The sequence below is a fragment of the Rutilus rutilus genome (genome assembly GCF_951802725.1).
Source record: "Rutilus rutilus genome assembly, chromosome: 1".
Classification (NCBI taxonomy): domain Eukaryota; kingdom Metazoa; phylum Chordata; class Actinopteri; order Cypriniformes; family Leuciscidae; genus Rutilus; species Rutilus rutilus.
Window position 1 is genome coordinate 47,600,715 of NC_140209.1, and position 22,551 is coordinate 47,623,265.

General features: G+C 36.9%; 1 protein-coding gene across 3 annotated transcripts in view; it reads left to right on the top strand.

Moving 5' to 3' along the window:
• Positions 1 to 22,551, top strand: part of cacnb1 (calcium channel, voltage-dependent, beta 1 subunit) — a 38,732-nt gene that overhangs the window by 13,610 nt on the left and 2,571 nt on the right. The window contains exons 1-12 of one of the 3 annotated variants that reach the window (XM_084407148.1): positions 249 to 527; positions 8,424 to 8,543; positions 11,063 to 11,185; positions 11,803 to 11,939; positions 12,569 to 12,636; positions 13,762 to 13,907; positions 16,304 to 16,384; positions 16,475 to 16,533; positions 16,740 to 16,849; positions 20,535 to 20,686; positions 21,138 to 21,233; positions 21,460 to 21,645. In XM_084407148.1, the coding sequence (XP_084263274.1) occupies positions 492 to 527; positions 8,424 to 8,543; positions 11,063 to 11,185; positions 11,803 to 11,939; positions 12,569 to 12,636; positions 13,762 to 13,907; positions 16,304 to 16,384; positions 16,475 to 16,533; positions 16,740 to 16,849; positions 20,535 to 20,686; positions 21,138 to 21,233; positions 21,460 to 21,645 (1,314 nt within the window). In that variant the 5' untranslated portion in view covers positions 249 to 491. Of the gene's footprint in view, positions 1 to 248; positions 528 to 8,423; positions 8,544 to 11,062; positions 11,186 to 11,802; positions 11,940 to 12,568; positions 12,637 to 13,761; positions 13,908 to 15,321; positions 15,351 to 16,303; positions 16,385 to 16,474; positions 16,534 to 16,739; positions 16,850 to 20,534; positions 20,687 to 21,137; positions 21,234 to 21,459; positions 21,646 to 22,551 lie in introns of those variants that run through there. The other 2 variants (XM_084407146.1, XM_084407147.1) reach the window with 2 other exon arrangements.

Here is a 22,551-nt window from a genome sequence, read left to right on the forward strand (position 1 = left end):
CCATACCAGAGCTAAACACGGAAGAGATGAGTGAGAGAGAGAGAGAGAGCTGCCCCTGCCTGTCACAGCTAAATTTAACCCCTCAGTCTGCAAATGTAGCACAAGTCCTGCAATTTGACCCCTCCCCCCTCCCCCCAATTCTTTCTCTCTCTCTCTCTCTCTCTCTCTCTCTCTCTCTCTCTCTCTCTCTCTCTCTCTCTCATTTTACCCCCTTCAACTTAGAAACTGAGTACAGGTTTCAACTGTGTGTGTGTGTGTGTGTGTGTGTGTGTGTGTGTTTGTCAGAATGAGTCAGGAGGGGGTGTTGAGGTTAGCAGAGCAATTGGTCACTCTCTGACACACGTATAGTCCTCTGCCTAACTTTTGAAACACACTCCCATCACAGCTACACACACATTAATATACCCTTGTGTTACACACACACATCGTGTTCGGTGTGGACTCGGATCTTTGGGTGTGACTCTGTGTTACCGTTGCAAGGAGCGAGTGCCATGGAGACCAACACGCGGATTCAAAGGCCCACAATGGTAAGAAACACCTGGAAACGTGTGTTTATGTGGGGGTTAATTAGGTTTACTAACGACTACGTAAAAAAAACTGCCTCGGACACATGGATCTTTGCAATAAGTCTTATTTGGACCTTCTCTCTACCTCTCTCTCTCTCTCTCTCTCTCGTGTTGCTGTCTGATTCCATTTTGGGCTGGGCAGCTGCTTAGGCCTGCTGGGTTTAAATTAGACCTCCAGCACTGCTCAGAGACCTTGCTGGTGCTGGCTGCCCTGTCACAAGGCCCTTAGCCTGGGTCTCAGGTCTTTACACCCATGGAGTGTGATTATATAACAAAACCATATGTACCAACTTTCATCGAGTCATTAACGAACTGCATCAGGTGTGATTAAATATGTTTCACCAATGATAATTTTAAAGGAGATTTTTGGGGAGGCAGAACAATAAATAAGGGTGAAAACATTTCTATGCAGGTGGTTTTTCAGACAACATTCAGTCAAATCACTAGCCGAGCCTTGTTGTGTGCTTTTGCAATGCTAAAGTGCTGTGATGTGATGTAAAAAAGCAGGTGAAATGCAGAAGGGAAACCTGCTCTGTATTTGAGAAAAATCAGGGTCACAGTGACTAAAGCCTGACTGAATCTCATGTGGCTCAGTAAAATTTGTGTTGTTTGATGGGATGTTTGAATTTGAAGACTGCTGATTGGAGATTTGTTTAGTTCAAAATTAATTTATGATTTGAAAGTAATACATTTTTACGTAGTTAGTGAAAAGTGAAAATATGAAAAATAAATAGTATGCATGCTTAGTAGGCTATGCAGAGAAAATGTAAAAAAGAAAAAAGTCATCTTTTGTCTCATCAACAGGTTTAGTCTAACAGCAGGGTATATGGCTTGTCAAATTTATATCTAAATGTGATCTGTCATTAAATTTGTCTTTTTAGGTTTGAGGGTCAGATTATAGCATAATAAAGATTTATTGGTTTAGTGGCTTGAAGACATCTGAGAGTCTAGGATCAGATTGATGCAGATTGTGAGGATGGTATCATCAGATGTTTATATGAGCAAACATATGTTAGAAGTATCTTAATCCTTGCTGTAGCTGTAGGGGTCAATGTATTCATACATTAATATTATCTGCTTGTGAATTCTGCGTACACCGTTGTTTGTCATGCTATGTTCACTCAATACCCTGAAAAATTCAGCTTTCCTAAGAATAAATTAATTCAGAAGCATATGGGTTTGTTGCATAGTTCTAGAAGCGACGTGCATTTGTGACTCTTTCACGTTTCACGCATTGAACATTTTCAAACACTATGATATATGAACCCCGAGATATAATGAGACACTCGCAAAGGGACCCCCTTCCTAAATTGTAAAAGGCAGCCATACATTTTCTTGTATGAAAGACTCAATATTAATGTGAAAAATACAAATATTATAACTATGTGAAATATTATTTGGAAACTATATTTCTATTTAAGTTTACACTGTATATTGTTCTGAATATTGTATCATTAGAGTACTGTTAGATGTGTAAACCTCAAGAGAAACATAAAACTATGGCAGTAAATAGATACGAATAATTGTGATTAATCTCATGATTTTAGACATTTAGTCGAAAGAAACCGTGATAAATCTATTATTTAAAAAAAAAATGTTTAATAACAGATATATAAAGCTTGTATAATGTGGCTGTAAGTTTGTAATGTATTTAAATATGTTTAGCTTGTTCCTGAATACTTCCATTGTAAGTGGAAGTATTACCATGATTTTTGAGAGAAAATCATGACTGAGAGAATTAATTTCATGTACTAATCTGCATTTTGCCACAAATGCTGCTGATAGAGCTTAATGTACATAAATAGCATTACTTTTTTAACCAAAATCATATTTCTTATAGAATCTGGGGAACGATTATAAAAGAAAAAACATCAGAAAAATCTTCCAGTCATTTATTGTTCATTTCATACAGAGAGGCCTAGTTGTTACAGTTGATCATCCCACAATGTCTGTGTGGGAGAAAATGTTTTCAGAGCTAGTACTAATCCTTCCTCTCCACCTCTCCCACACACTCCTTTTCATTTCGTCCCATTTCTCGCTTTTTTTTCTCTCTCGGTCAGCCGTCATCTTTTGGCATGTCTTTTGTTTCTTTCCCCGCTCCATGTTCCTGTCTTGTCGCCGCTGATGTCATGACTAGCGCGAGTCTGACAGTGTTATTGATGTACAGTGTTTGTGGGCTGCTTTCTACACGGCCTAGAAAACTGTACACACTGGAAGACGGAAAATGTCAACTTTGTTTACGAGCTCGGCAGAGCCTAAGCTAATATTATTGTTAATACGTTGCTACTACAATGGAGCCAACTTCATAACATTTAGGCCTGGGATATTACTGTGAATTTCTCTGTGCTGTTTGAAGAGAACGGATGTCGTAGACCTTTACTGAGGTGACCTGGGACCGACCTTGAAAACTGCCAAGCGCATACATGGCTGACAGTTACACAAAACAGGACAGAATTGCAAATACCAGAATTAAAAGTCAGTGAGAGATCATACAAAGCATCTTGTGTGCACAAAAAGGAGCCAATGAATGAAAATGATTTCAATTGTGATTAAGTTGTGTTGTTAAACATTGGAATTAAAATGAAGATTGGTTCACCCAAAATCAAGATGTGAGGAATGTGTACACTCCTCTGAAGAAAAAAAAGGCAAAATATTTAGTGGTCTTTTAATGGTCTTAACCATTTTAATCACAAATCATTGGTCAGGAAATTAGCAAGAATTGCACAAATACTGTAGATAAAGTAACTTGGCACGGAATAGCCTTCCCCAACTAGCAGACAGCATTTTACAAGAAGAGTCAGTGTTGTTCCACTCAATGTTGATGGCTTTTTTTGAGTAGTTCAAAAATGTCTCCCAGTTCATTTGAGTTTAATGTGAGACCAAAGATTCACTATAGGGATAAAATATGGAGGCCAGGCCAAACATGAGCCTGATGGACTTGTTCTCAGGCAATTTCTTGGTTGTCTTTGCAATTTGGGCAGCATCGTCTTGTTGAAAAATAACATCTAATCATTCCACCTTAGATAACAAGTAAAACTTTTTATTTGTGGGAAGCAAGCCAATATTCTCCTGTGCTCCAAAGCATCAAATGACTTTTCACAGTGAAGTAGCTCACCAATACCAGCAGCTAAAAAGGCTCCCCACACAATGACACAGTCTCTTCCTCCATACTTCGAGATGCATTTTTCATTATATTTCTCAGCAGATTTCTGAAGACAGCGCTCTGGAGCATCACCGTGCAACTGGTGTTTCATTGTGATTCATCACTCCCCACACAACTTCCCATATTCTGCCAAAAACTTCATTCTGTCTCTGATGTGACAGCAATGACTTTTTAAGTAGTCCATTTGCTTAAATTTGTCTACTTTCCTGACCATTAGTCAATCAGTCAATCAAAAGCTTAGTATTTGGCCATTTTGGGCTTGGCCCATTTTTTTGCCCAGGAGTGTACATCTCCTTTAGTGTTCCACAGAAGATATAAAGCTTTAACGGTTTGGAACGACATGAGTGACTAAAAATTGCATACGTTTTCCTTCAGCTATATAGTTACCATATCTCCCCTTATGAAAAACATGTTTATTCAAGTGTTCTATTAGTATACTTCTTTTAAAATAAAAAAAGCATACTTTCAGTCTACATTTTATATACTTCTCAAAAATATACTTTATGTACTTCTCAGAAATATACTTAAAATTACACTTAAGTGTACTTGACTTACTGAGAGAGAAGTCCAAGTACATTTGGCCTGTACTTGTACTCAATATTTTGATCGAGATATACTTAAAAGTATAATTAAGTATTCAAAGTATTGGCTTGTAGTTCTGTTAACTCTTTTGATCGAGTAGCCTATTAAATATAAATTTTTTTACATGGTTTTTCATATATAGTCTTATGAAACTTACATTGTTTGAAAATATTGATTAGAATATTGATATAAAACCGATATGTTTCTAATTCTGCGTATCTGAATTTTTGTGTAGGCTAGTCCACTGGTAGTGTACATAGGAATTTTCTTTAATTCTACTTTATTCTTTCCCCACTATTGACTGAATTGTCCAGCTATCCATGTTTTCACTGTTATACGGTAGGGGGCGCTATGGCACATCTTCTAGTACAGAATCTCCGGATCAAAACACAGGAGAAGAAGAAGCTGAAACAAGTGATAGAAGATTGCTCACTCAAATGTAAAATAACGTAATCATCAAACATTAAACAGCGTGTCAAATCAAAACTGCTTAATGTTTCCAAATGAAATGAAGCGTAACCCATGAAGAGAAAACGACTGTGAAGCTTTGGGGGTGTTGGACTCGATCTACTCCATCTGTGGGTGCTTCTCATTTCCTATTTGTGCATCCTCATTTCCTTTCCTCGCGTCTCAGCTCCACCCCCTGTAGGATGCGAGGGAAGGTTATAAGGAAAGAAAAGAGGACGGAGGAATCGAATGAAAGCTTTTTTATACATTGGAATACTTGATCACTCGAGCGTCACTTTACAGCGTCATCAGCAGCGCTCAAAGGATCTGCCCTTATGTTGTATTAGTTTGGTTATTTAAGAAATTCATAATAAATATTAAAAAAGCAAGATACCCTGTTGAAATATGTGAGTTAAAGTATAAATTAAAATTATTGTGACAGATGTGAAGGGGGAGGAGAATTTAAACTTGCGTCATGTTTAGTCAATAAAACACTTCCGCAAAGGATCCACCTGTGTATCCTAGTTTATGACTCCTCAGGAAGCTTCCTCACCCCTCGATCCTCGCCTCCTCGTGGTGCAATTAGAGAATTGAGATGTCCTTCAAGATTGCTGGGCTCGAATGGTTTCCGGGTCATAGGATGGAGGATGGAGGAGCGAGGAAATGAGGAGGGATTTTGAGAAGCACCCTGTGTGTTGATCATCGTTCTGAATCTGATCAAGGCGTAGTCTTTGACAAAAATGTGATTTTGTCAACTTTTTTGTTTAAAATGTTGCCTTTCTTTATGAAACTTACCGACATTCAAGTGTTGATAAAAAAGGATGCATAAAGCTAATAAAATGTTTTCAAAATTAAAGTACAGTTAAAGGTATTTTTCAAGTATAAAAAATAATATCTACATTTGAACATAGTAGTATAGGCCTACTGCAAGTGCAAAAATGATATATAAATAGTAAACTATAAGTATAATGTTATGTTCACTTAAAGAAAACTTACAAGTATACTTGCAGTATAGTCAAGTCAAGTCATCTTCATTTATATAGCGCTTTTAACAATGTAGATTGTTCCAAAGCGGCTTTACATTGATAATAGGAAATTAAAGTAACAGAGATTGTTTTTGGCTTTATATCAGCTCTAGCGTAAAGTTATTGTCCAGCTAAAGTTAGTTTTGATTGATTCACTTCTGTCGCACCGATCATTAGTTATAAACTTAGGGGCCGCTAACACAGCACCGTTTTAACAGAAAACTAAAGTTCTTTCTGCGCAAACTTCAAAAACGCGAACCTGTGAGAAACGCTGATGGCGTGCACATGCATATTACGAGTTCAGTCTATAGGGATGCGCGTTTGAATATATGTGCGCAGGCGTGTAGTCCTTCCCTACAAATCAGCCCTCAACAAACTTAAAACTAGTAGTTTACTGAGAGTACACTTCAGTGTGTACTTGCATAAACTAAAAAATGTACTACTTGTATTAAAATAGTAAACTAGTATACAATAGTAAACTACTAGTATACTTATAAGTTCACTTGTAGTATAGATGCATTACAAATGAGAAACCTAGTTGTGTACTTAAAGTTTACTACTGTTACACTTATAGTACACTTAACTGTATACTTTTATATACTAAAAGTGGGCCAATTTAGTCCAAAGCAGTATTGAAATAGTACACTTACAAGTTTACTACAAGTACACATTGATATTAGTATACTTACTACATAAAGTATACTTAAAAATATACTTGAACATTAGTTTTCTCTTATTATTATCTTAAAATTATAACCTTTTAATTGTGTAATGAATTTCCTCTCTATGTAGTCACAATGAAGCCTTAAAGAAGATATGATATCAGACTTAAGTGACATTTTGATTTGCTTTTTTTTTTATTAATTGTTGCTTTTAGCCTTCCCAATTGAAGTTGAGGTCTGATGAAAAAAAGGTCTGAATTTGAATAGTCGAGCTACTAGTGGAAAATATCATTTGGAAAATGTTTGTCCTGTGAAGTCAGCTTTTATTTTTCAAAACTGAAATTGTGTCTGGCTTTTTTTTATTCATTCTGGTATGTGTGTACCTATTCAAATAATGTGTGTGTGTGTGTGTGTGTGTGTGTGTGTGTGTGTGTGTGTGTGTGTGTGTGTGTGTGTGTGTGTGTGTGTGTGTGTGTGTGTGTGTGTGTGTGTGTGTGTGTGTGCACGTGTGTGTAATCTGTTGCTGCCTAGTGAAGCCTGTGATAGTTAATGTGTGTGCGCCGGGTTTCTTTGACCCTATGTTTCACAATGAATAATTTAACATCATTGCATATAGCATATGTCAGCCTGACACATTCTCATTTCTATTTAAAACACTCACAGGCACAAACACACATACTCACAAATATGTGACAAACCTAATGCACTCATGTACACGCAAGCGCATCCATCCAATGAGTCATTCTTGCAGCTGTCCGCACGCCCGTCCACTCCTCCCACGAATAAGAGTCCGCTCGACACCTGAAACATAGACAGAAAAAAGAGAGAAAAGTGGGAAAAAAGAGATGAGAGGAGTGGGAGGCTTATATAAAGGTTCCGACACTGTACTGTACTGTGAAAGTCAATGCCACGACGATTTGTGTGTGTGTCTGATTTTAGTATGTTCATGAACTTACCCAGACTCTAAAGCAAGTACAAATCAATACCGGCATATGCCTGTTTCTTCAACTGGCCCTGTGGACTTAAACTCTTGTAACGCTTTTTACATTGTAATTTGTTTATTTAATGTATTCACTAACAACCTTCAGCAGTGTATATGCATTTAATCATAATTTCAAATTATACATTCATTGTGTTTTATAGCATTTTGTAGTGAAAACATAGCTCTTCACTGAGATTTTTGTTAAAAAATATTGATTGCTAAATTGTTCGGCATGATGGAATATGTGTAAAAGTTATTAATAATTTTACATAAGAAGAGTATTGAAGTTTATGAACATATTACTCCTTGTTTAAATTATTGTATTTTTTTAATGATTCATTACATTTTTCATATTTTATGATTTTTATGAAAACAGTACAAATCTATACATTTGAAAAGCAGAAAGAATTTGAAAAGTACCATAAATGCATGATGAATATCATGAAGACAAAGTTTCCATGATAGCTTTAATGTGATTTTATCAATACAACAAAACAAAACAAATGAAATCAGTTAATTTGATTAAAAAAAATGGATATATGAGTACATGTATAAGAAAACACCAGTGTCTTAAATATTTGTTTACATCATTTCACATACACAAACTGTAAGAATCATAGGAAGCTCATCTCCTTCGATTCAGCTGCTTTAAGTATTAAAGTATTCTTTCTGTTTTCCTTCTCTCATATTCTTAGAAACTCTTTTCTCATGCTTGTACTGTACCTTCTGCTCTCTTTCACTTCCTCCCACACTGTTCCTGCCCTTTCCTTCAACCTGTTTTTCATTCACAAATAGTTTGCATATCAAATCATTGTTGCATGTGATCATTTATGCTGCTTCTCTTTTGGCCGGGTAGAAGAAGAGATGTAAAATTGTGACTGTGTTTGATTTTAGATAAGGAATATTAATTAAAAAAGAGCTTTTTCAAACACTGTGCCAAAGGCTGTTAACACGGATTCACCCTCCCTCTCACTGCCTCTCTCTGTTCTCTGGCAGGGCTCAGCAGACTCCTACACCAGTCGTCCTTCAGACTCTGACGTGTCTCTGGAGGAGGACCCTGAGGCTCTCAGGAAAGAAGCCGATAGACAAGCTCTTGCCACCCTAGAGAAGGCTAAGGTGTCTTAAGTTATTTTTTATTGTTCCAGTTTCTCTCTTCATTTATCATGGGGCTATTATTCTGACTCTGCCCTGAGTGATGAAATTAAACAAAACATTTTTTTGAGAGGCTCAACACCTCATAAACACCTGTATCATTAACTAGATTAGAATTTCCTGACTTAGATATTAGTGCTCGCAGGTCTTGCTGCACAAGGCACCAAAAAAGTGTTAAAGTATATGTTAAAGTTAAGTTTTTGTTTAAGCTGCGTTCATGCTGCATCACAATTCAATATGCAAATTAGGGGTGTTGTTATATAATGGTATTGACAATAACCGTAATATTTAAATTTACATGTATGATAATATGACATGTAAACAATCCGGCGCCAGTATCTGGTTGACATCCCAACGTACAGTAGGTGTCGATATTGCACCTTAGCGCTGGTTGGCATCTGTTATAAAACACAAGCAGACACAGCGTGCAGCTGGTACTGCTGCATAAAATCATGTCATCAGAAATGAAGAGACACTCTACCCCGCACTCCAAGAAAGTTAGCTCGCTAGTGTGGACGTTTTTTGGATACCTTGAAAATTACTCGTTAATCACCCCAGTCTGCAGGACTTGCCGATCAACTGTGAGCGCAAATGGCAAAAAAAAGAACCTGTTAACCCACCTCCGCCTGTGTTATCTTGCAGATTTGGCCACTATACAAGGAGTAAGTTGCAATAGTTTTGCTAGTCCTGAAACGGGATATGTTACATTAACCTAACATGTTAACTGCTGACATCTTGTGTTTTTTATATTTACATCCCTCTGGGCTTTTAGTGCAAAACTGTTCGATTATCAAGATTATCATGTGTTTACTTCAAACATCTTTAGAGACCCAAAATAGGGTGATGTGAGCATTATGAAGCACTAAACTCTCACATGTAATGTCTATTTCATTCATACTCAACGCCGTAGGGCGCCCTCGCACAGAAAGTCAGCAAGTGAGGCTGGTAGGACTAATAAAACTTATGACATTCCAGGAAATCTCTGATATGGACAAAGACATCCAGATATTGCACACTGTAGCTGAATAAAATGCAGATAGAGACATTTTGACTAATTAAACATGAAGAGAATGAACACACCATTGCGACAGTATAATGGTTTATCTGTGTTCTTCAAGCCATCTTGTTTTTGTTTTTTTTATTAGGATAATGTATATTTAAAATGCAAGTAATATAATATTAAAGTAATATAATTTTTGCCTCATTCTGTGAAATGAAGCCACATCATTTCACTGAAGGAAGTTGTTTAGAACTGGCTGCTATTAAGTGTAATTGTTCCTTTTGTATGCAATGGTGTGATTTTAAAAAAAAAAGAAAAGTAAAAAAAAACTTAATATGAACCAAGTAAAGCTTCATTTGACTGATAGCATTATTTATTTATTTTATTTTATTAGTCAAGATTTCTAAAGAAATCGTGATATATCGTTATCATTAATTCTGCATGAAAGTAGGAGTCGCTATAGTCTTTTTTAGGCTACGTTCACACTGTCAGTTTTTGGGAATGACAACCGCATTTACTTGCTGATGTGAGTCTCGAAATGTCCTGTTCACTCAGCAACTTACAGGTGTCTCGAATACTGTCTGTATGAACGTGCAATCAAGACCGCATTCGTATTCTCTTACCAGTAACCATAGAGACAGTGCCCCAAAGTAATATCAAAGATCCCGACGTCCATAAAACTGAAAAGTCTCATCACTTTTGACACAACAATTCCACAGTCCAATTGAGTCGTGAGTTCATCCATCAAATTTTCCAACAAAAATGTAGGGCAAGACTTTTGAGAGAATTTTGTCCATCGGTAATTGGTTGGATGGTTATGGTTTGCTATTGCTATGATCTCAAGTTGAAATGTAGATGATTTCATGGTGACTTTAATTTTTTTTTTTTATGTAAGGTTGAAAAATATACAAAAAAAGTTTTTGCATTAAGTGGTTTGGGCTGAATTCATTACAAAATTTAAATATTTAGGGGTTCAGAATCAGACCTTTTGAGGAATATCAATGCAGGCATAATTATTTGGATAGAGCACAGATTTTATTGTTAAAATTATTTTTTAAATACACACTTTCTTTAAAAGCAGTTACTGATAAGACTTAAGCTTTTTTGGGTTGAAAAAAATGGAACATAAACTCATTAAAAATGACTGTTTTGTGGTCCCACACCAATATGTTTCCACCCCAGTCACGGAGACACACATGGGTTGTTTATAATTGTTTACATTTTTTTAATCGGAGTGTTAATTGAGGCTTGCTACACAAAACATGTTGCTTGCTGTTCCACCAGGATATGAGTTTGGAAGCCCTATACTGTTCTGCAGTATTATTCCATCCTCTTCACTGTATATATGATCACTTCCATATGTCAGCTGTAAATCCAGTCACATGACTTGTGTCCTTCCTTCCACTCTGGATTGTTTGACTCTGTGTTTTAATAATCTATTTCACCTCCATTAATCTCTCTCTCATTCACTTTCTCTCTGAAGACCAAGCCTGTAGCGTTTGCGGTGAGGACTAATGTCGGCTATAACCCAGGCCCTAATGATGATGTGCCGGTTCAGGGTATGGCCATCTCTTTCGAACCCAAAGACTTCCTGCACATCAAAGAGGTCAGACAAACACATTTCCCTTTAAAGGTGTTGTAAGCAATTTAACTTCCACTAGTAAAATGACAGACATCATAGACATCAAATTTCGGAAATATCAAAATATCTGAAATTGCTTACAACACCTTTAAACTGATTTATTATTCAATCGTAGATCTTCAATATATTTATAGGTATATGTAATCATACACTGTTGGAAAGAAAAGGTTCAGTAGGGTTTAATATAGAACTCTAGGGTTCTTGAATACATTTGAAAGAAAATGCCCAAAAGGTTCTATTTAAGGAGAAATGTCTTGAATGATTGCATAATACTTTAATGTTTAACAGGTTATTTAAATTGTTCCTACTGATAAAGTATGTTTATGAGCTGTTTAATTCATGTAATATAATTTTTAAAAAAAGCAAAAAAAAGTATAATAATTACAACTAAATCCATAAAATCATTCCGTGATGGGAACCCCTCAAATGTTCTATATACGAAGCGCCTTACAGAACCGTTTGAGGTTTTTATAGAACCTTTTCTTCTGAGAGTGATATGGACAGAACTGTATCTGTAACGTACACACAATTCAGAGGCTGCGTGTTCACTTGTGTACGTTTGTGTGTTTTTCTGTTAACAGAAGTATAATAATGACTGGTGGATCGGACGTTTGGTGAAGGAAGGATGTGAGGTGGGGTTTATCCCCAGTCCAGTGAAGCTTGAGAGCACCCGTCAATTACAAGAACAGAGAATGAGACAAAACCGCCTTAGCTCCAGGTAACAGCCAATCACAGTGAGCCTTGTATCTGCTGCCTGTGCTGCTGTAGTTATACTGCTTATATGGGCTGTTTGAAACAGGCTTATTGCATTACTAGCTACACTACCGTTCGAACGTGTGTTTTTTTTAAGAAAATTAATACTTTTATTCAGCAAGGATGCATTAAATTGATTAAAAGTGACAGTAAAGACATGTTACAAACGATTTCTATTTCAAATAAATGCTGTTTTTCAACTTTCTATTGATGACCGAATCATGAATCAACAGTTGATAACAATTGATAATAATAATAATAATAATAGGAAATGTTACTTGAGCAGAAAATTATCATATTAGAATGATTTCTGAAGGATCATGTGACACTGAAGACTGGAGTAATGATCCTGAAAATACAGCTTTACCATCACAGGAATAAATTACACTTTAAATATATATATAAAAATAGAAAACAGTTCTATAATATTTCACAATATTACTGTTTTTACTGTATATTTGATTAAATAAATGCTGCCTTGGTGAGCATAAGAGACTTCTTTCAAAAACATTCAAAAAATGTTATGTTTCCAAACGTTTGACAGGTACCGTATGTTTTAACTACTTTCCGTTGATCTCTCTATCTATTTACCAGTAAGTCCGGTGGAAGCTCTAGTCTGGATGTTGCCACAGGTGCCCGGAGGCCCACTCCACCTGGAACAGGTATGATCAGACAGCAATGCTGTGAGTTTTTTGGTTCTGTTGTGATGGAGATATGACATCCCTGTCCTTCTAAACACACACACAGAACATCGACTCATTACATTCACACTGGGTTCACATTGAATACAATGACAGTTAGATAGAACGTCCGGTTAGGATCCCTTCTGCCCTCTTCTCTTCCCTCTTATCACTCATTCTTCTAGTCTGTTGTTTTTCTTTCTTCCTTTTCTCTTTATTGTCATCATCACCTGTAAATGTAGTTCGAAATCTTTGAACTACCTGTAGTTTATGTGATCTGTCATGGCTGTGTCAGCTCTGGGAGTTTGATTAATTTGTAATCGGGCATTTTCTCAGAGGAGGCAGGTGAAGCAATGCATCCTCGACATAATTGAATGAAAAATAATAAACAGTACAAAAACAAAACAAAAATAATGTTATGTTAATATACCAATCTACTTGAACCATAATAATACAGGTGGTTAAACAAAAAAACATATGATGAGTCTGAGTTCATCGTAAATGGCCTGTCCATAAACCTTTAAAAGTTTTTACTTTAAACTAATTTTACAGGTTTTTACTATAGCATTTATTATAGTTAATTATTGTTGTTATTGTTTTGGAATCAATGTAAAACAATAAAATAAAATAAAAACCTTGATGAGACCGTCATGTGACTTAGTTTAATAAACAGTATGTTGATTTAAACATCAAATGTAATACAATATTATTTGTTTGTTGTTAGTTCGGTAAATTATGTTCCCATAATCCTTTAACCCATTAACTGTAAACATCAAATGAAACTGGAACATGAATTTTTAAACTCAGAGAAAGGACTTCACAACACACGCCACTGTTTGTACTTCTTTAAAAGGTTGTTTCTTTTTTGTTGTGTTTTTTTTTTTTTACTTTAAAACACCTTCTGTATTCTTTTCATCGCCTTTCTGACTTAGCAAAGTCTGTACATCATGCTGCTGTTCTTCCTCTCTTCCTCATCTCTCATTTTCTGTCCGTTACCCTTGTTTCCCTCTTCTTTCACTCTCGTTTCCTTCTCTATTTCTCTTTCTCCTCCCCTCTCTTGTTCTATCCCTTCATTAAAACCCGCCCACCTCCCAATCGGTCCCCTAGCTGACTTGTCCTCGGGGCTTTATGACGATGCTTTGGATTCGGATGTTGAGGAGGTGGAGCCTGCCGACACCCGTGACCATAAGGGTGTGGGCGGAAGTGTCACCTCCCCTCAAGGCAACCTACCCCGCCTCCCTTTCTTTAAGAAGGTAACCCCTGGTGATAACCCCAGAATGCATCAATAGACAGCCTCCATCACATGTGACTAATAATCAGACTCGTTCCTAACCGAGCACCTTCTGTGTCTCTGAAATATGTGAGAAATCTTTGCTGTTCGTGTGTTTGTTTGTGTTAAAATTCACATTAAAGGGACAGAGTGAATGCATTATTAAAAGTATAGTTTTGCCAAATATGAAAATTCTTTCATCATGTACTCACCCTGTATGAACCAGGTTATATATGTATATGTGTGTGCAAAACAAAATATTAGGAAGAATGTTCAGACTGCTCCAAAAATAACAAGAACAAAAGCACTATAGCTGTTGTTGTCCATATGATTCATGTACAATATTCCAAGTCTTTTGAAGCCATATAATAGTGTTGTGTAAAGAGCACAGAGAAAGATGTAAGTTGTCACTGAAAAACGTACCCTCGATTTTAGATGTGATTTGAATATGTGCATTCACATTTGTTGTGCTGTGATCAGTAACAAAATATGAAATCCAATCATGTTTGGCATCATAGATGTAAAACCAGGCCCAACACATCCTGACCTATTTGAATGTACACTGACATGAAGTTCTGAGAACTGCACCAGATAAGACTTTTATCATATATAAAAATAACAATGTATTTTTTAGTCTTTCCACATACAAAGTTATCATTTGGTTTCAGAAGACTTAAAAGGATAGTTCACCCAAAAATTCTGTCATCATTTGTTCCAAACCTGTTTGAGTTTCTTCTGTTGAACACAAAATAAGATATTTTGAAGAATGTTGGTAACCAGACAGTTGACGGTAGCCACTGAGTATTTTTTTTCCTACTATGGAAGTCAATGGCTACCGTCAACTGATTGATTACCAACATTCTTTACAAATATCTTCTTTTTTGTTCAACAGAGGAAAAAAACTCCTATAGGTTTGGAAAAACTTGAGGGTGAGTAAATGATGACAGAAATTCCATTTTTGGGTGAACTATCCTTTAATATATTGTGCAGTCATACGTTTATGTTACTTTATTGGTGCTGTTTATCATTTCTTCACATCCCTTTGTGTCCCACTGAAGAAAGTAAGTCATGCAGGTTTGAAACAACATGTGGGTGAGTAAATGATGACAGAATGTGCATTTCTGGGTGAATCTAGATAGAAGACTCACAAATCCAGTAATTTGAGTTAAGACTTGTGAGACTGTGTGTATGCTGGGAGAATTTTACTTCAGGTCAACCTGAATGATTATCTAATTCTGTAGAAGTTCCCTCTTTTCTTCATTTGGCCACATCTTACATTTTTTTATTAATTTACTCCAAGCATCCTAAATGTATTAACAATTTGTCACTAACAAGCTTCTGTTTGTGTGCTTGCTTGCCCTCTCTCTCTTGCTGTGTGTGTATGTGTGAAATGATAGGTGGGCCTGCCAAACAGAAACAGAAATCGGTGAGTCATAGCAACAACAAACTTTTGGTTTTGTGTTTCTGTCTTTGCACTTGTTTTGACGATATCTGAGTCTTAGAGCTATTGTCATAGTGTCCCTGCATCAGCTCAGCAAATACTGTGAATGTATTTCAGAAAAGGTCAGAAAAGATAAATTCTTCTATGCTAGTTTGCTTCTCTAAAGACTTAAATGTGATTTGTTGTGGCATATTGACACAGGGTTTCTGTACCAGTCCTGTTCAGAAAGGGGAAAAAATGTCAGGTTGTAATAGTCCTAGAGCTCTATAGGACATATTCATCTCATTCAGATTGAATCAAGAAATGAATGAATCTGGCCCATGTGTCCACCCACATTTGTGGACATAATGCCATCCTTTTGCACATGTACACAAGATGAGGCAAAAACACCTTGACAGGTTTCCACGGTTTCTGTTTCCATTACTGGTGTGTGAAATAGAGCGTAGCCCACGCATGTGACTGCTGTCACAATGGCTACTAACACATAATCACACATGCACAGATGCCCGACTGGGAGAATTAGAGTATTCAAAATGATGACATTATATTGTAGTTGTTCCGGTTGTTTTTAGATATTCCGGTTGGTCATAACTCTAACTAGCGCACTGAAACTTTTGGTCAGTCATATATTATATAACAGGGTAAAAGGAGTGGGAGGAGCCACGGCAAATGGGGATCAGTTGAGCAACGGATCTCTGTCTCTGTTTTTCTCACACACACTTCATGTAGTGAAGGACCCTCAGCAGGACATGAAGAGGTCTTATCTTAGATTAAAGTGATGATCTGTCAGAGGAGGGAAGGGGAGCTGGGCATCCTAAAAGTGGTTCTTTATAATTCAGATTTATACACTGAATGTCACTGAAGAGGCTTTTTTGTTTGTGTGTGTGTGTGTGTGTGTGTGTGTGTGTGTGTGTGTGTGTGTGTGTGTGAACTTTCAGATGGAACATGTTCCTCCTTATGATGTGGTGCCTTCCATGAGACCCATTATTTTGGTGGGACCATCCCTTAAAGGCTACGAGGCAAGACAATATCTCTCTCTCAAAAACTGTCTATTTTTAATTTTAGTCATTTAGTTCATGTTGTTCAGTTCTGTGTTTGTTACATTGCAGGTGACAGATATGATGCAGAAAGCACTCTTTGACTTTCTAAAACACAAATTTGAAGGCAGGTTGGTATTAAAATATGCATGTCATGGTCATAATGAAGACATGAAATATAAAAAAAATTCCCATCATGAAATTTGGCAAGATTTATGTTATCAAAGACACTGTTAATATCGATGGCAAAGTTCTGTGTGGAAATACTGTACCACAATACACTCGCTACATGGTATGTAATTGGCATACCATGGTTATGAGTTGTTGTTTGTTCCAGAATATCTATCACCAGGGTGACAGCGGACATCTCACTCGCCAAACGTTCCGTCCTAAACAACCCCAGCAAACACACGATCATCGAGCGCTCCAGCACCAGATCCAGTCTGGGTATGAAACACACCTGCACACAAATGTGAAACTGTATCTGAAAGAGCTCCATCATTTGGTCGTAAAGCCTGAACGGACTGAACATTTGGTTTAGCAGCAGGATGAATGACTACAATCAACAAATATGTTGGACTCATGTTAGTCCAAGGCACTTAAGAGCAAACAAAAAAGTGAAGCAAATTTCAAAGTGCAAAGCTATTCACATTGAGAGCAAAACACACAGTCTGTTTGTTGAGATGAATGAAATGCATTCATTCTGGTATTACGGTATAGTTGGTGTAGAGAAAAGAAGAAAGTCACACACTATATTTAAGTGTTTTCAATAGGGAAATGTCAGACAAAGAAATGAATTCACTTTTTTGGTGAATATGTGCTCTCTATGAGAATAGACATTTAGACTACTTTTATAGAGTACTTTTTTTTTCTCTAGTGTACACTAGTACACATTCTCTCTGTTTCCTAAACATTTTTCTTAGTGTTTCATCTCCTTGCTCTGTTACGTCATGTCTGATCTGGCTTCTTCTCTTTTTCATTCTGTTCTCTCCCGCCACACCTTCCCACCACACTTTTCTTACCTCTCTTTCTCTTCACGTCAGACGTACTGGGTACGTATCCAATCATCCCAGCCATTTCCCCTTCGTGCCCATCCATCTGTCGATTCATTCATCTCTCTCCATCCATTTATCTAACTCTACGTCCATCTGTCCTTTTACTTAACCCTCTACCTTGAGTTTGGTGTGAACAGTCTTAACTTGTCGGTTGTGGTGTTATTAACTAAAAGTAACCACACTAATAACTTAAATCCATAAGTTCTGTCATTAAACTCTAGATAATGCAGGCTGATATGTCCTTAACTCAATCTGTTTGCAATCACATTGTCTTAAAAGGACACCGCTGATTGGATCCTGTTGCATCAGCAACTTATGTGTTTGCTGCTCAACTTTCAAATACTTGGTCAGTGTTTGCTGTAGCAGTTTGCAGCACACTTTCAGAAACCCTCTACCTTCCCCAGCTCCATCTGTATAGATTTGCTACGGGTAATTCATTTATGCTATATTGTGCAGCATCAGTATGTATTCTTACATGCTCACAGCAGCGTGTTGTGTATGTACTGGCAGTAGCAAGTCTCATACTTGCTCTGTAGCAGCAGCAATAACAGCAGCAGCGTAGCAGATCTATTCCGCCAAGACCAAATACATTAACATCGTCATATCCATTACCATGCCAAACACTCTGAGAGTTGTCATGAGTCATGACAGCACTACATTTTTCAGTAGCTCAAGTGTTTTGAAAGTGTAGCTAAAGTTATTAGGGGCTTTGGCACCGGAAAAACCTTTTCATTGTTCCTAGAACTAATTGTGGGAGTACCCGTTTTTTGGCGTGTTCGCACACAGGAACTGAACAATTTTAGTTCTAGGAATGCCTTTTGGGGAGCTAAATTAGCTCCTACGTTAGAGTATGCCTAACCCAGCACAATAGGAACTACCAATGACGTAAGTGTACATTGATTGGCTGAACGCATGAGAAACACCAGTACCCGTCATAAAAAAAAAAAGCAGTGTACACACACAGTTTATAGCCTATATATTTACTCCACGAACTAACTCTACAAACATGGAAAACAGTGATGGATGGACATGGACCTCTTAACCTTTACGCTGAGGAGAAAATCCAACTTGACTTTGAGGGGACCAAGTCAAACATGATTATGTATTTCTGCTCAGCTAGCAACATTGAGCATCAACCACACGGCAAACACTAATTCTTTTTTTTATACACTGTCTACTTTGTATAACAGTTCTATCTAATAACGTATTAGACAGCATTGTTAAACAGATCGTAAACTAATGAAGACGGAGAATGGGAGCGTTGTGTGCTCAGGCGTTCCTCGGTGCCGTCAAAATAAAAGTTCCAACAACAAGCGCGGCTCACGTCACTTTAGAGTTCCTACTGGCGGTGCGAATGCAACCAGGAAAACGGCCCTAGAGGAACATTTAGTTCTCGGGGAACCACCCTGGTAGATAGTTCCTACAACTAAGTTCCTAGAACTACCCGGTGCGAAAGCCCCTATTGTTGCCAACACAGCGTGTAGGGTAGTAGTGGAGTTTTTTGTCATATTGTATTGTGCATCTAGACGTAAAATTTAACAACCTGAGACAACAATCACAATAAAACATTCCTGGTAACTTTTCTCTCTCTCAAGTCATATTCATTCATTTAGACCCCAGTAACATGCATCTTGTGTTACATCAAGTGACAATGGGCTAAGAAAATGGGGCATGCTTGCTGGTATTGTTTACATGACTAAAATGAGGAATCCTACATAATATCTTAAGATATTAAACAGATACTTTTTATTTAATATTTTTGCTGTAATAGTTTCAATGGTTTGAAAAACAAATTGATTTTGGAAGGATGTAAAAAGATTTATCATTAAAAAAATGTATCATTAAATAGATCAAAAATGCAATGGTTACAAAAGATTTCTTCTTTTTTTTAAATGCTGTTCTTTTTAACTTTCTAGGAATCCCAATATAAAAATATATATATATATATATATATATATATATATATATATATATATATCACACATTCCACAAAACTATTAAGCAGCAAAAACTGTTTCCAACATTGATAATAATAAGAAATGTTTCATGAGCAGCAAATCATCATCATTATTAGAATGATTTCTGAATGGTCATGTGACACTGAAGACAGGAGTAATGATGCTGAACATTCCGCTTTGCATTACAGGAATAAATTATATTTAAAAATGTATTAAAATAGAAAACAGCTATTTTAAATTGTATTAATATTTCACAATATTGCTGTTTTGATCATATAAATGCAGCCTTAGTAAACATAAGAGACTTCTTTCAAAAACATTGGTATTGTATATGTAAATTAAGTGATAGATTTTGGATAACAGTTGATAACAAGTGTTCTGATTTCATTATAATAAAATATTATAGTTTAAGAGACATTGCCCTTTAAATAGCACTACATTTGATTTAAAAAAATGAAATGGTAAATTGACTAAAAAAGTATGATGGCTTGCTGATTTTTTTTACACTCTGAAAAATGACTGAATGCATTGATTCTGACTTGCTGTAAAAAGTGTGATGCCACTTGCACTTCACACCCACACATATCCATATTCAAACACACTGATCTACAGCTAACTGCTGCTTTCTACAGACTGCCGTGGATCAATGCAGAAAGCTGCACATGGCATGCAACCGCTATTCTGGAAACTGCTATCATACTGTTCAGCGTTCCATTTACTTAAAGATTAAAGGAGCTAAACTAGCACATGCTCACACATGCATATATTCGAGCAGACCATATAAACCCCCACGTGCATGATATGCACTAACATGGGTTTGAGTGTGAAATAAAAGGTTAGTCTTCCTGAAATTCACTGTATATTAAAATTTGAGGTGTGTATGTGTGTGCTTTCAAGATTCTCTGATATACACTGCAAAAAAAACAACCACATATTCCAGATCCATTATCTGAAAACATTTATTAATACCATAATGCTGTTTGTCCATTATTTTATGTTCTTTTAAGAATGTTTTGATTCTGCAGTGTATAGATGAAAGATGAGATGTAGTTATGAGTGTGTGGATATATATTGTATATTAATAAATTATGCTATATTAATTTTTTTTTCGTCTGGCAGCTGAGGTACAAAGTGAAATCGAGAGAATCTTTGAGCTGGCTCGGACGCTCCAGTTAGTGGCTCTGGATGCTGACACAATCAACCACCCATCTCAGTTGGCCAAGACATCACTGGCACCTATTATAGTCTACATCAAGATCGCCTCTCCAAAGGTAAATATTAGCTACAATATACACACTACCGTTCATAGGTTTGGGGTCAGTACGATTTATGAAATTATTTTTATTATCACAATTTAAAATAACTGTTTTATATTTATAGATATTTTAAAATGTAATTTATTCCAGTGATGGTAAAGCTGAATTTTCAGCATCATTACTCCAGTCTTCAGTGTCACATGATCCTTCCTGATTATTTATTTTTGTGGAACCCGTGATCATTTTTTTTCAAAAGAACAGCATTTATTTTCAATCGAAATTTTGTTACAGTATAAATGTGTTTACTGTCACCTTTGATCAATTTAAAGCATCCTTGCTGAATAAAAATATGAATTTCTTTCACACAAAAAATCTAACTGATCACAAACTATTTGTGTTCATCACAATGTATTTGAACATGATTATTGGATGTATATTTGCTCTTCTGTTTCCCCCTCGCTATCAGGTGTTGCAGAGGCTGATAAAGTCCAGGGGTAAATCTCAGGCCAAACATCTCAACGTCCAAATGGTGGCAGCTGATAAACTCGCTCAGTGTCCTCCTGTGAGAATATAACTTTTGATTTCTACTGATTTACATTTATGTACACTTTCAGTCATTCTTTGTTACTTAGACACATACAGCATTTTTAAAATGTGTGTACTCACAGATTCAGTCTTATCTAGTCATATGCAAAGATAGCATAGATAACAGATAAAACTTGTGTAATTGTCTCCAACATGTAAACTGCACTATTTTCTTTTGAAACGGCTCCTTTTCTCTCTTTCAGGAGCTTTTTGACATAATATTAGATGAGAATCAGCTGGAGGATGCATGTGAACACCTGGCTGAATACCTGGAGGCCTACTGGAAGGCTACACACCCTCCGAGCAGCAACCCACCCAACCCTCTGCTCAATCGCACCATGGCCACAGCCGCCCTGGCAGCCTCGCCCGAACCCGTCTCCAACCTGCAGGTACAGGTGCTCACTTCCCTGCGTCGCAACATGGAGCTCCTCGATGGCTCCCCCGCTACAGGGCAAGGGCAACAAGAAGAGGAACATGCCCTCTAAAGACGGGCCGGGCTTACAATGCGATATTGAAGGGTCCAGAACCCATCTCCCAATCACTGAAAAGTAACGATGGCTGCTCAAGAGATAGAAATGCGCAACTGTAATTCTGTTGTCTGTCTCTGCTCCTCTCCTTTGACTGATCTCTCAATGATATAAATAATACAACATACACACGAACAAAACATGTAATAATCATAAGTCCACCACGTGCCACAGTTCAGACAAACTCACACACTTCACCCCTCCCCTCATTTGATTGCCTGCCGGACTTTCCAATGGCCTCTTGTCGTCTCGGAGACATAGTTCAGATCGCCACCCTCTTCCAGGTTGCCATGGCACCAGCCCTGAAAAACCCACTCATATCCATTATCCTATTAACACTGAGCCAAAATTCTAACAGGAGCTTGCACACATGCATTGACGCCCGTGTTGTTTACCCAAGTTAAATGAAAGTGCGTGTTTGTGTGTCTGCATGCAGAAGTGAGAGACAGCGAGTGAGAAAGTGAGTGAGCGAGACAGACAGAGGATGGATCAATGCCTGTGTGTCAGTGTGTGCGGTTTCAGAACTGTCTCACCACAATCTGATCAAGAAGAAATGAGCATTCATCTGCTCAGTCTTTACCGTTACGTAGTTGTCTAGGAGACCAAAGTTACACAGCTGATTTATTCACAGGTTACCTCAAATATAATAAAATACTGAAATAGCTTCATTTGATGATTTATATCAATTATATATAATACGTCCTAAGTTTATAAGGATTTGAAAATAGAAAGAAAATTAAAAACCTATATAATAAATTAAATGATAAA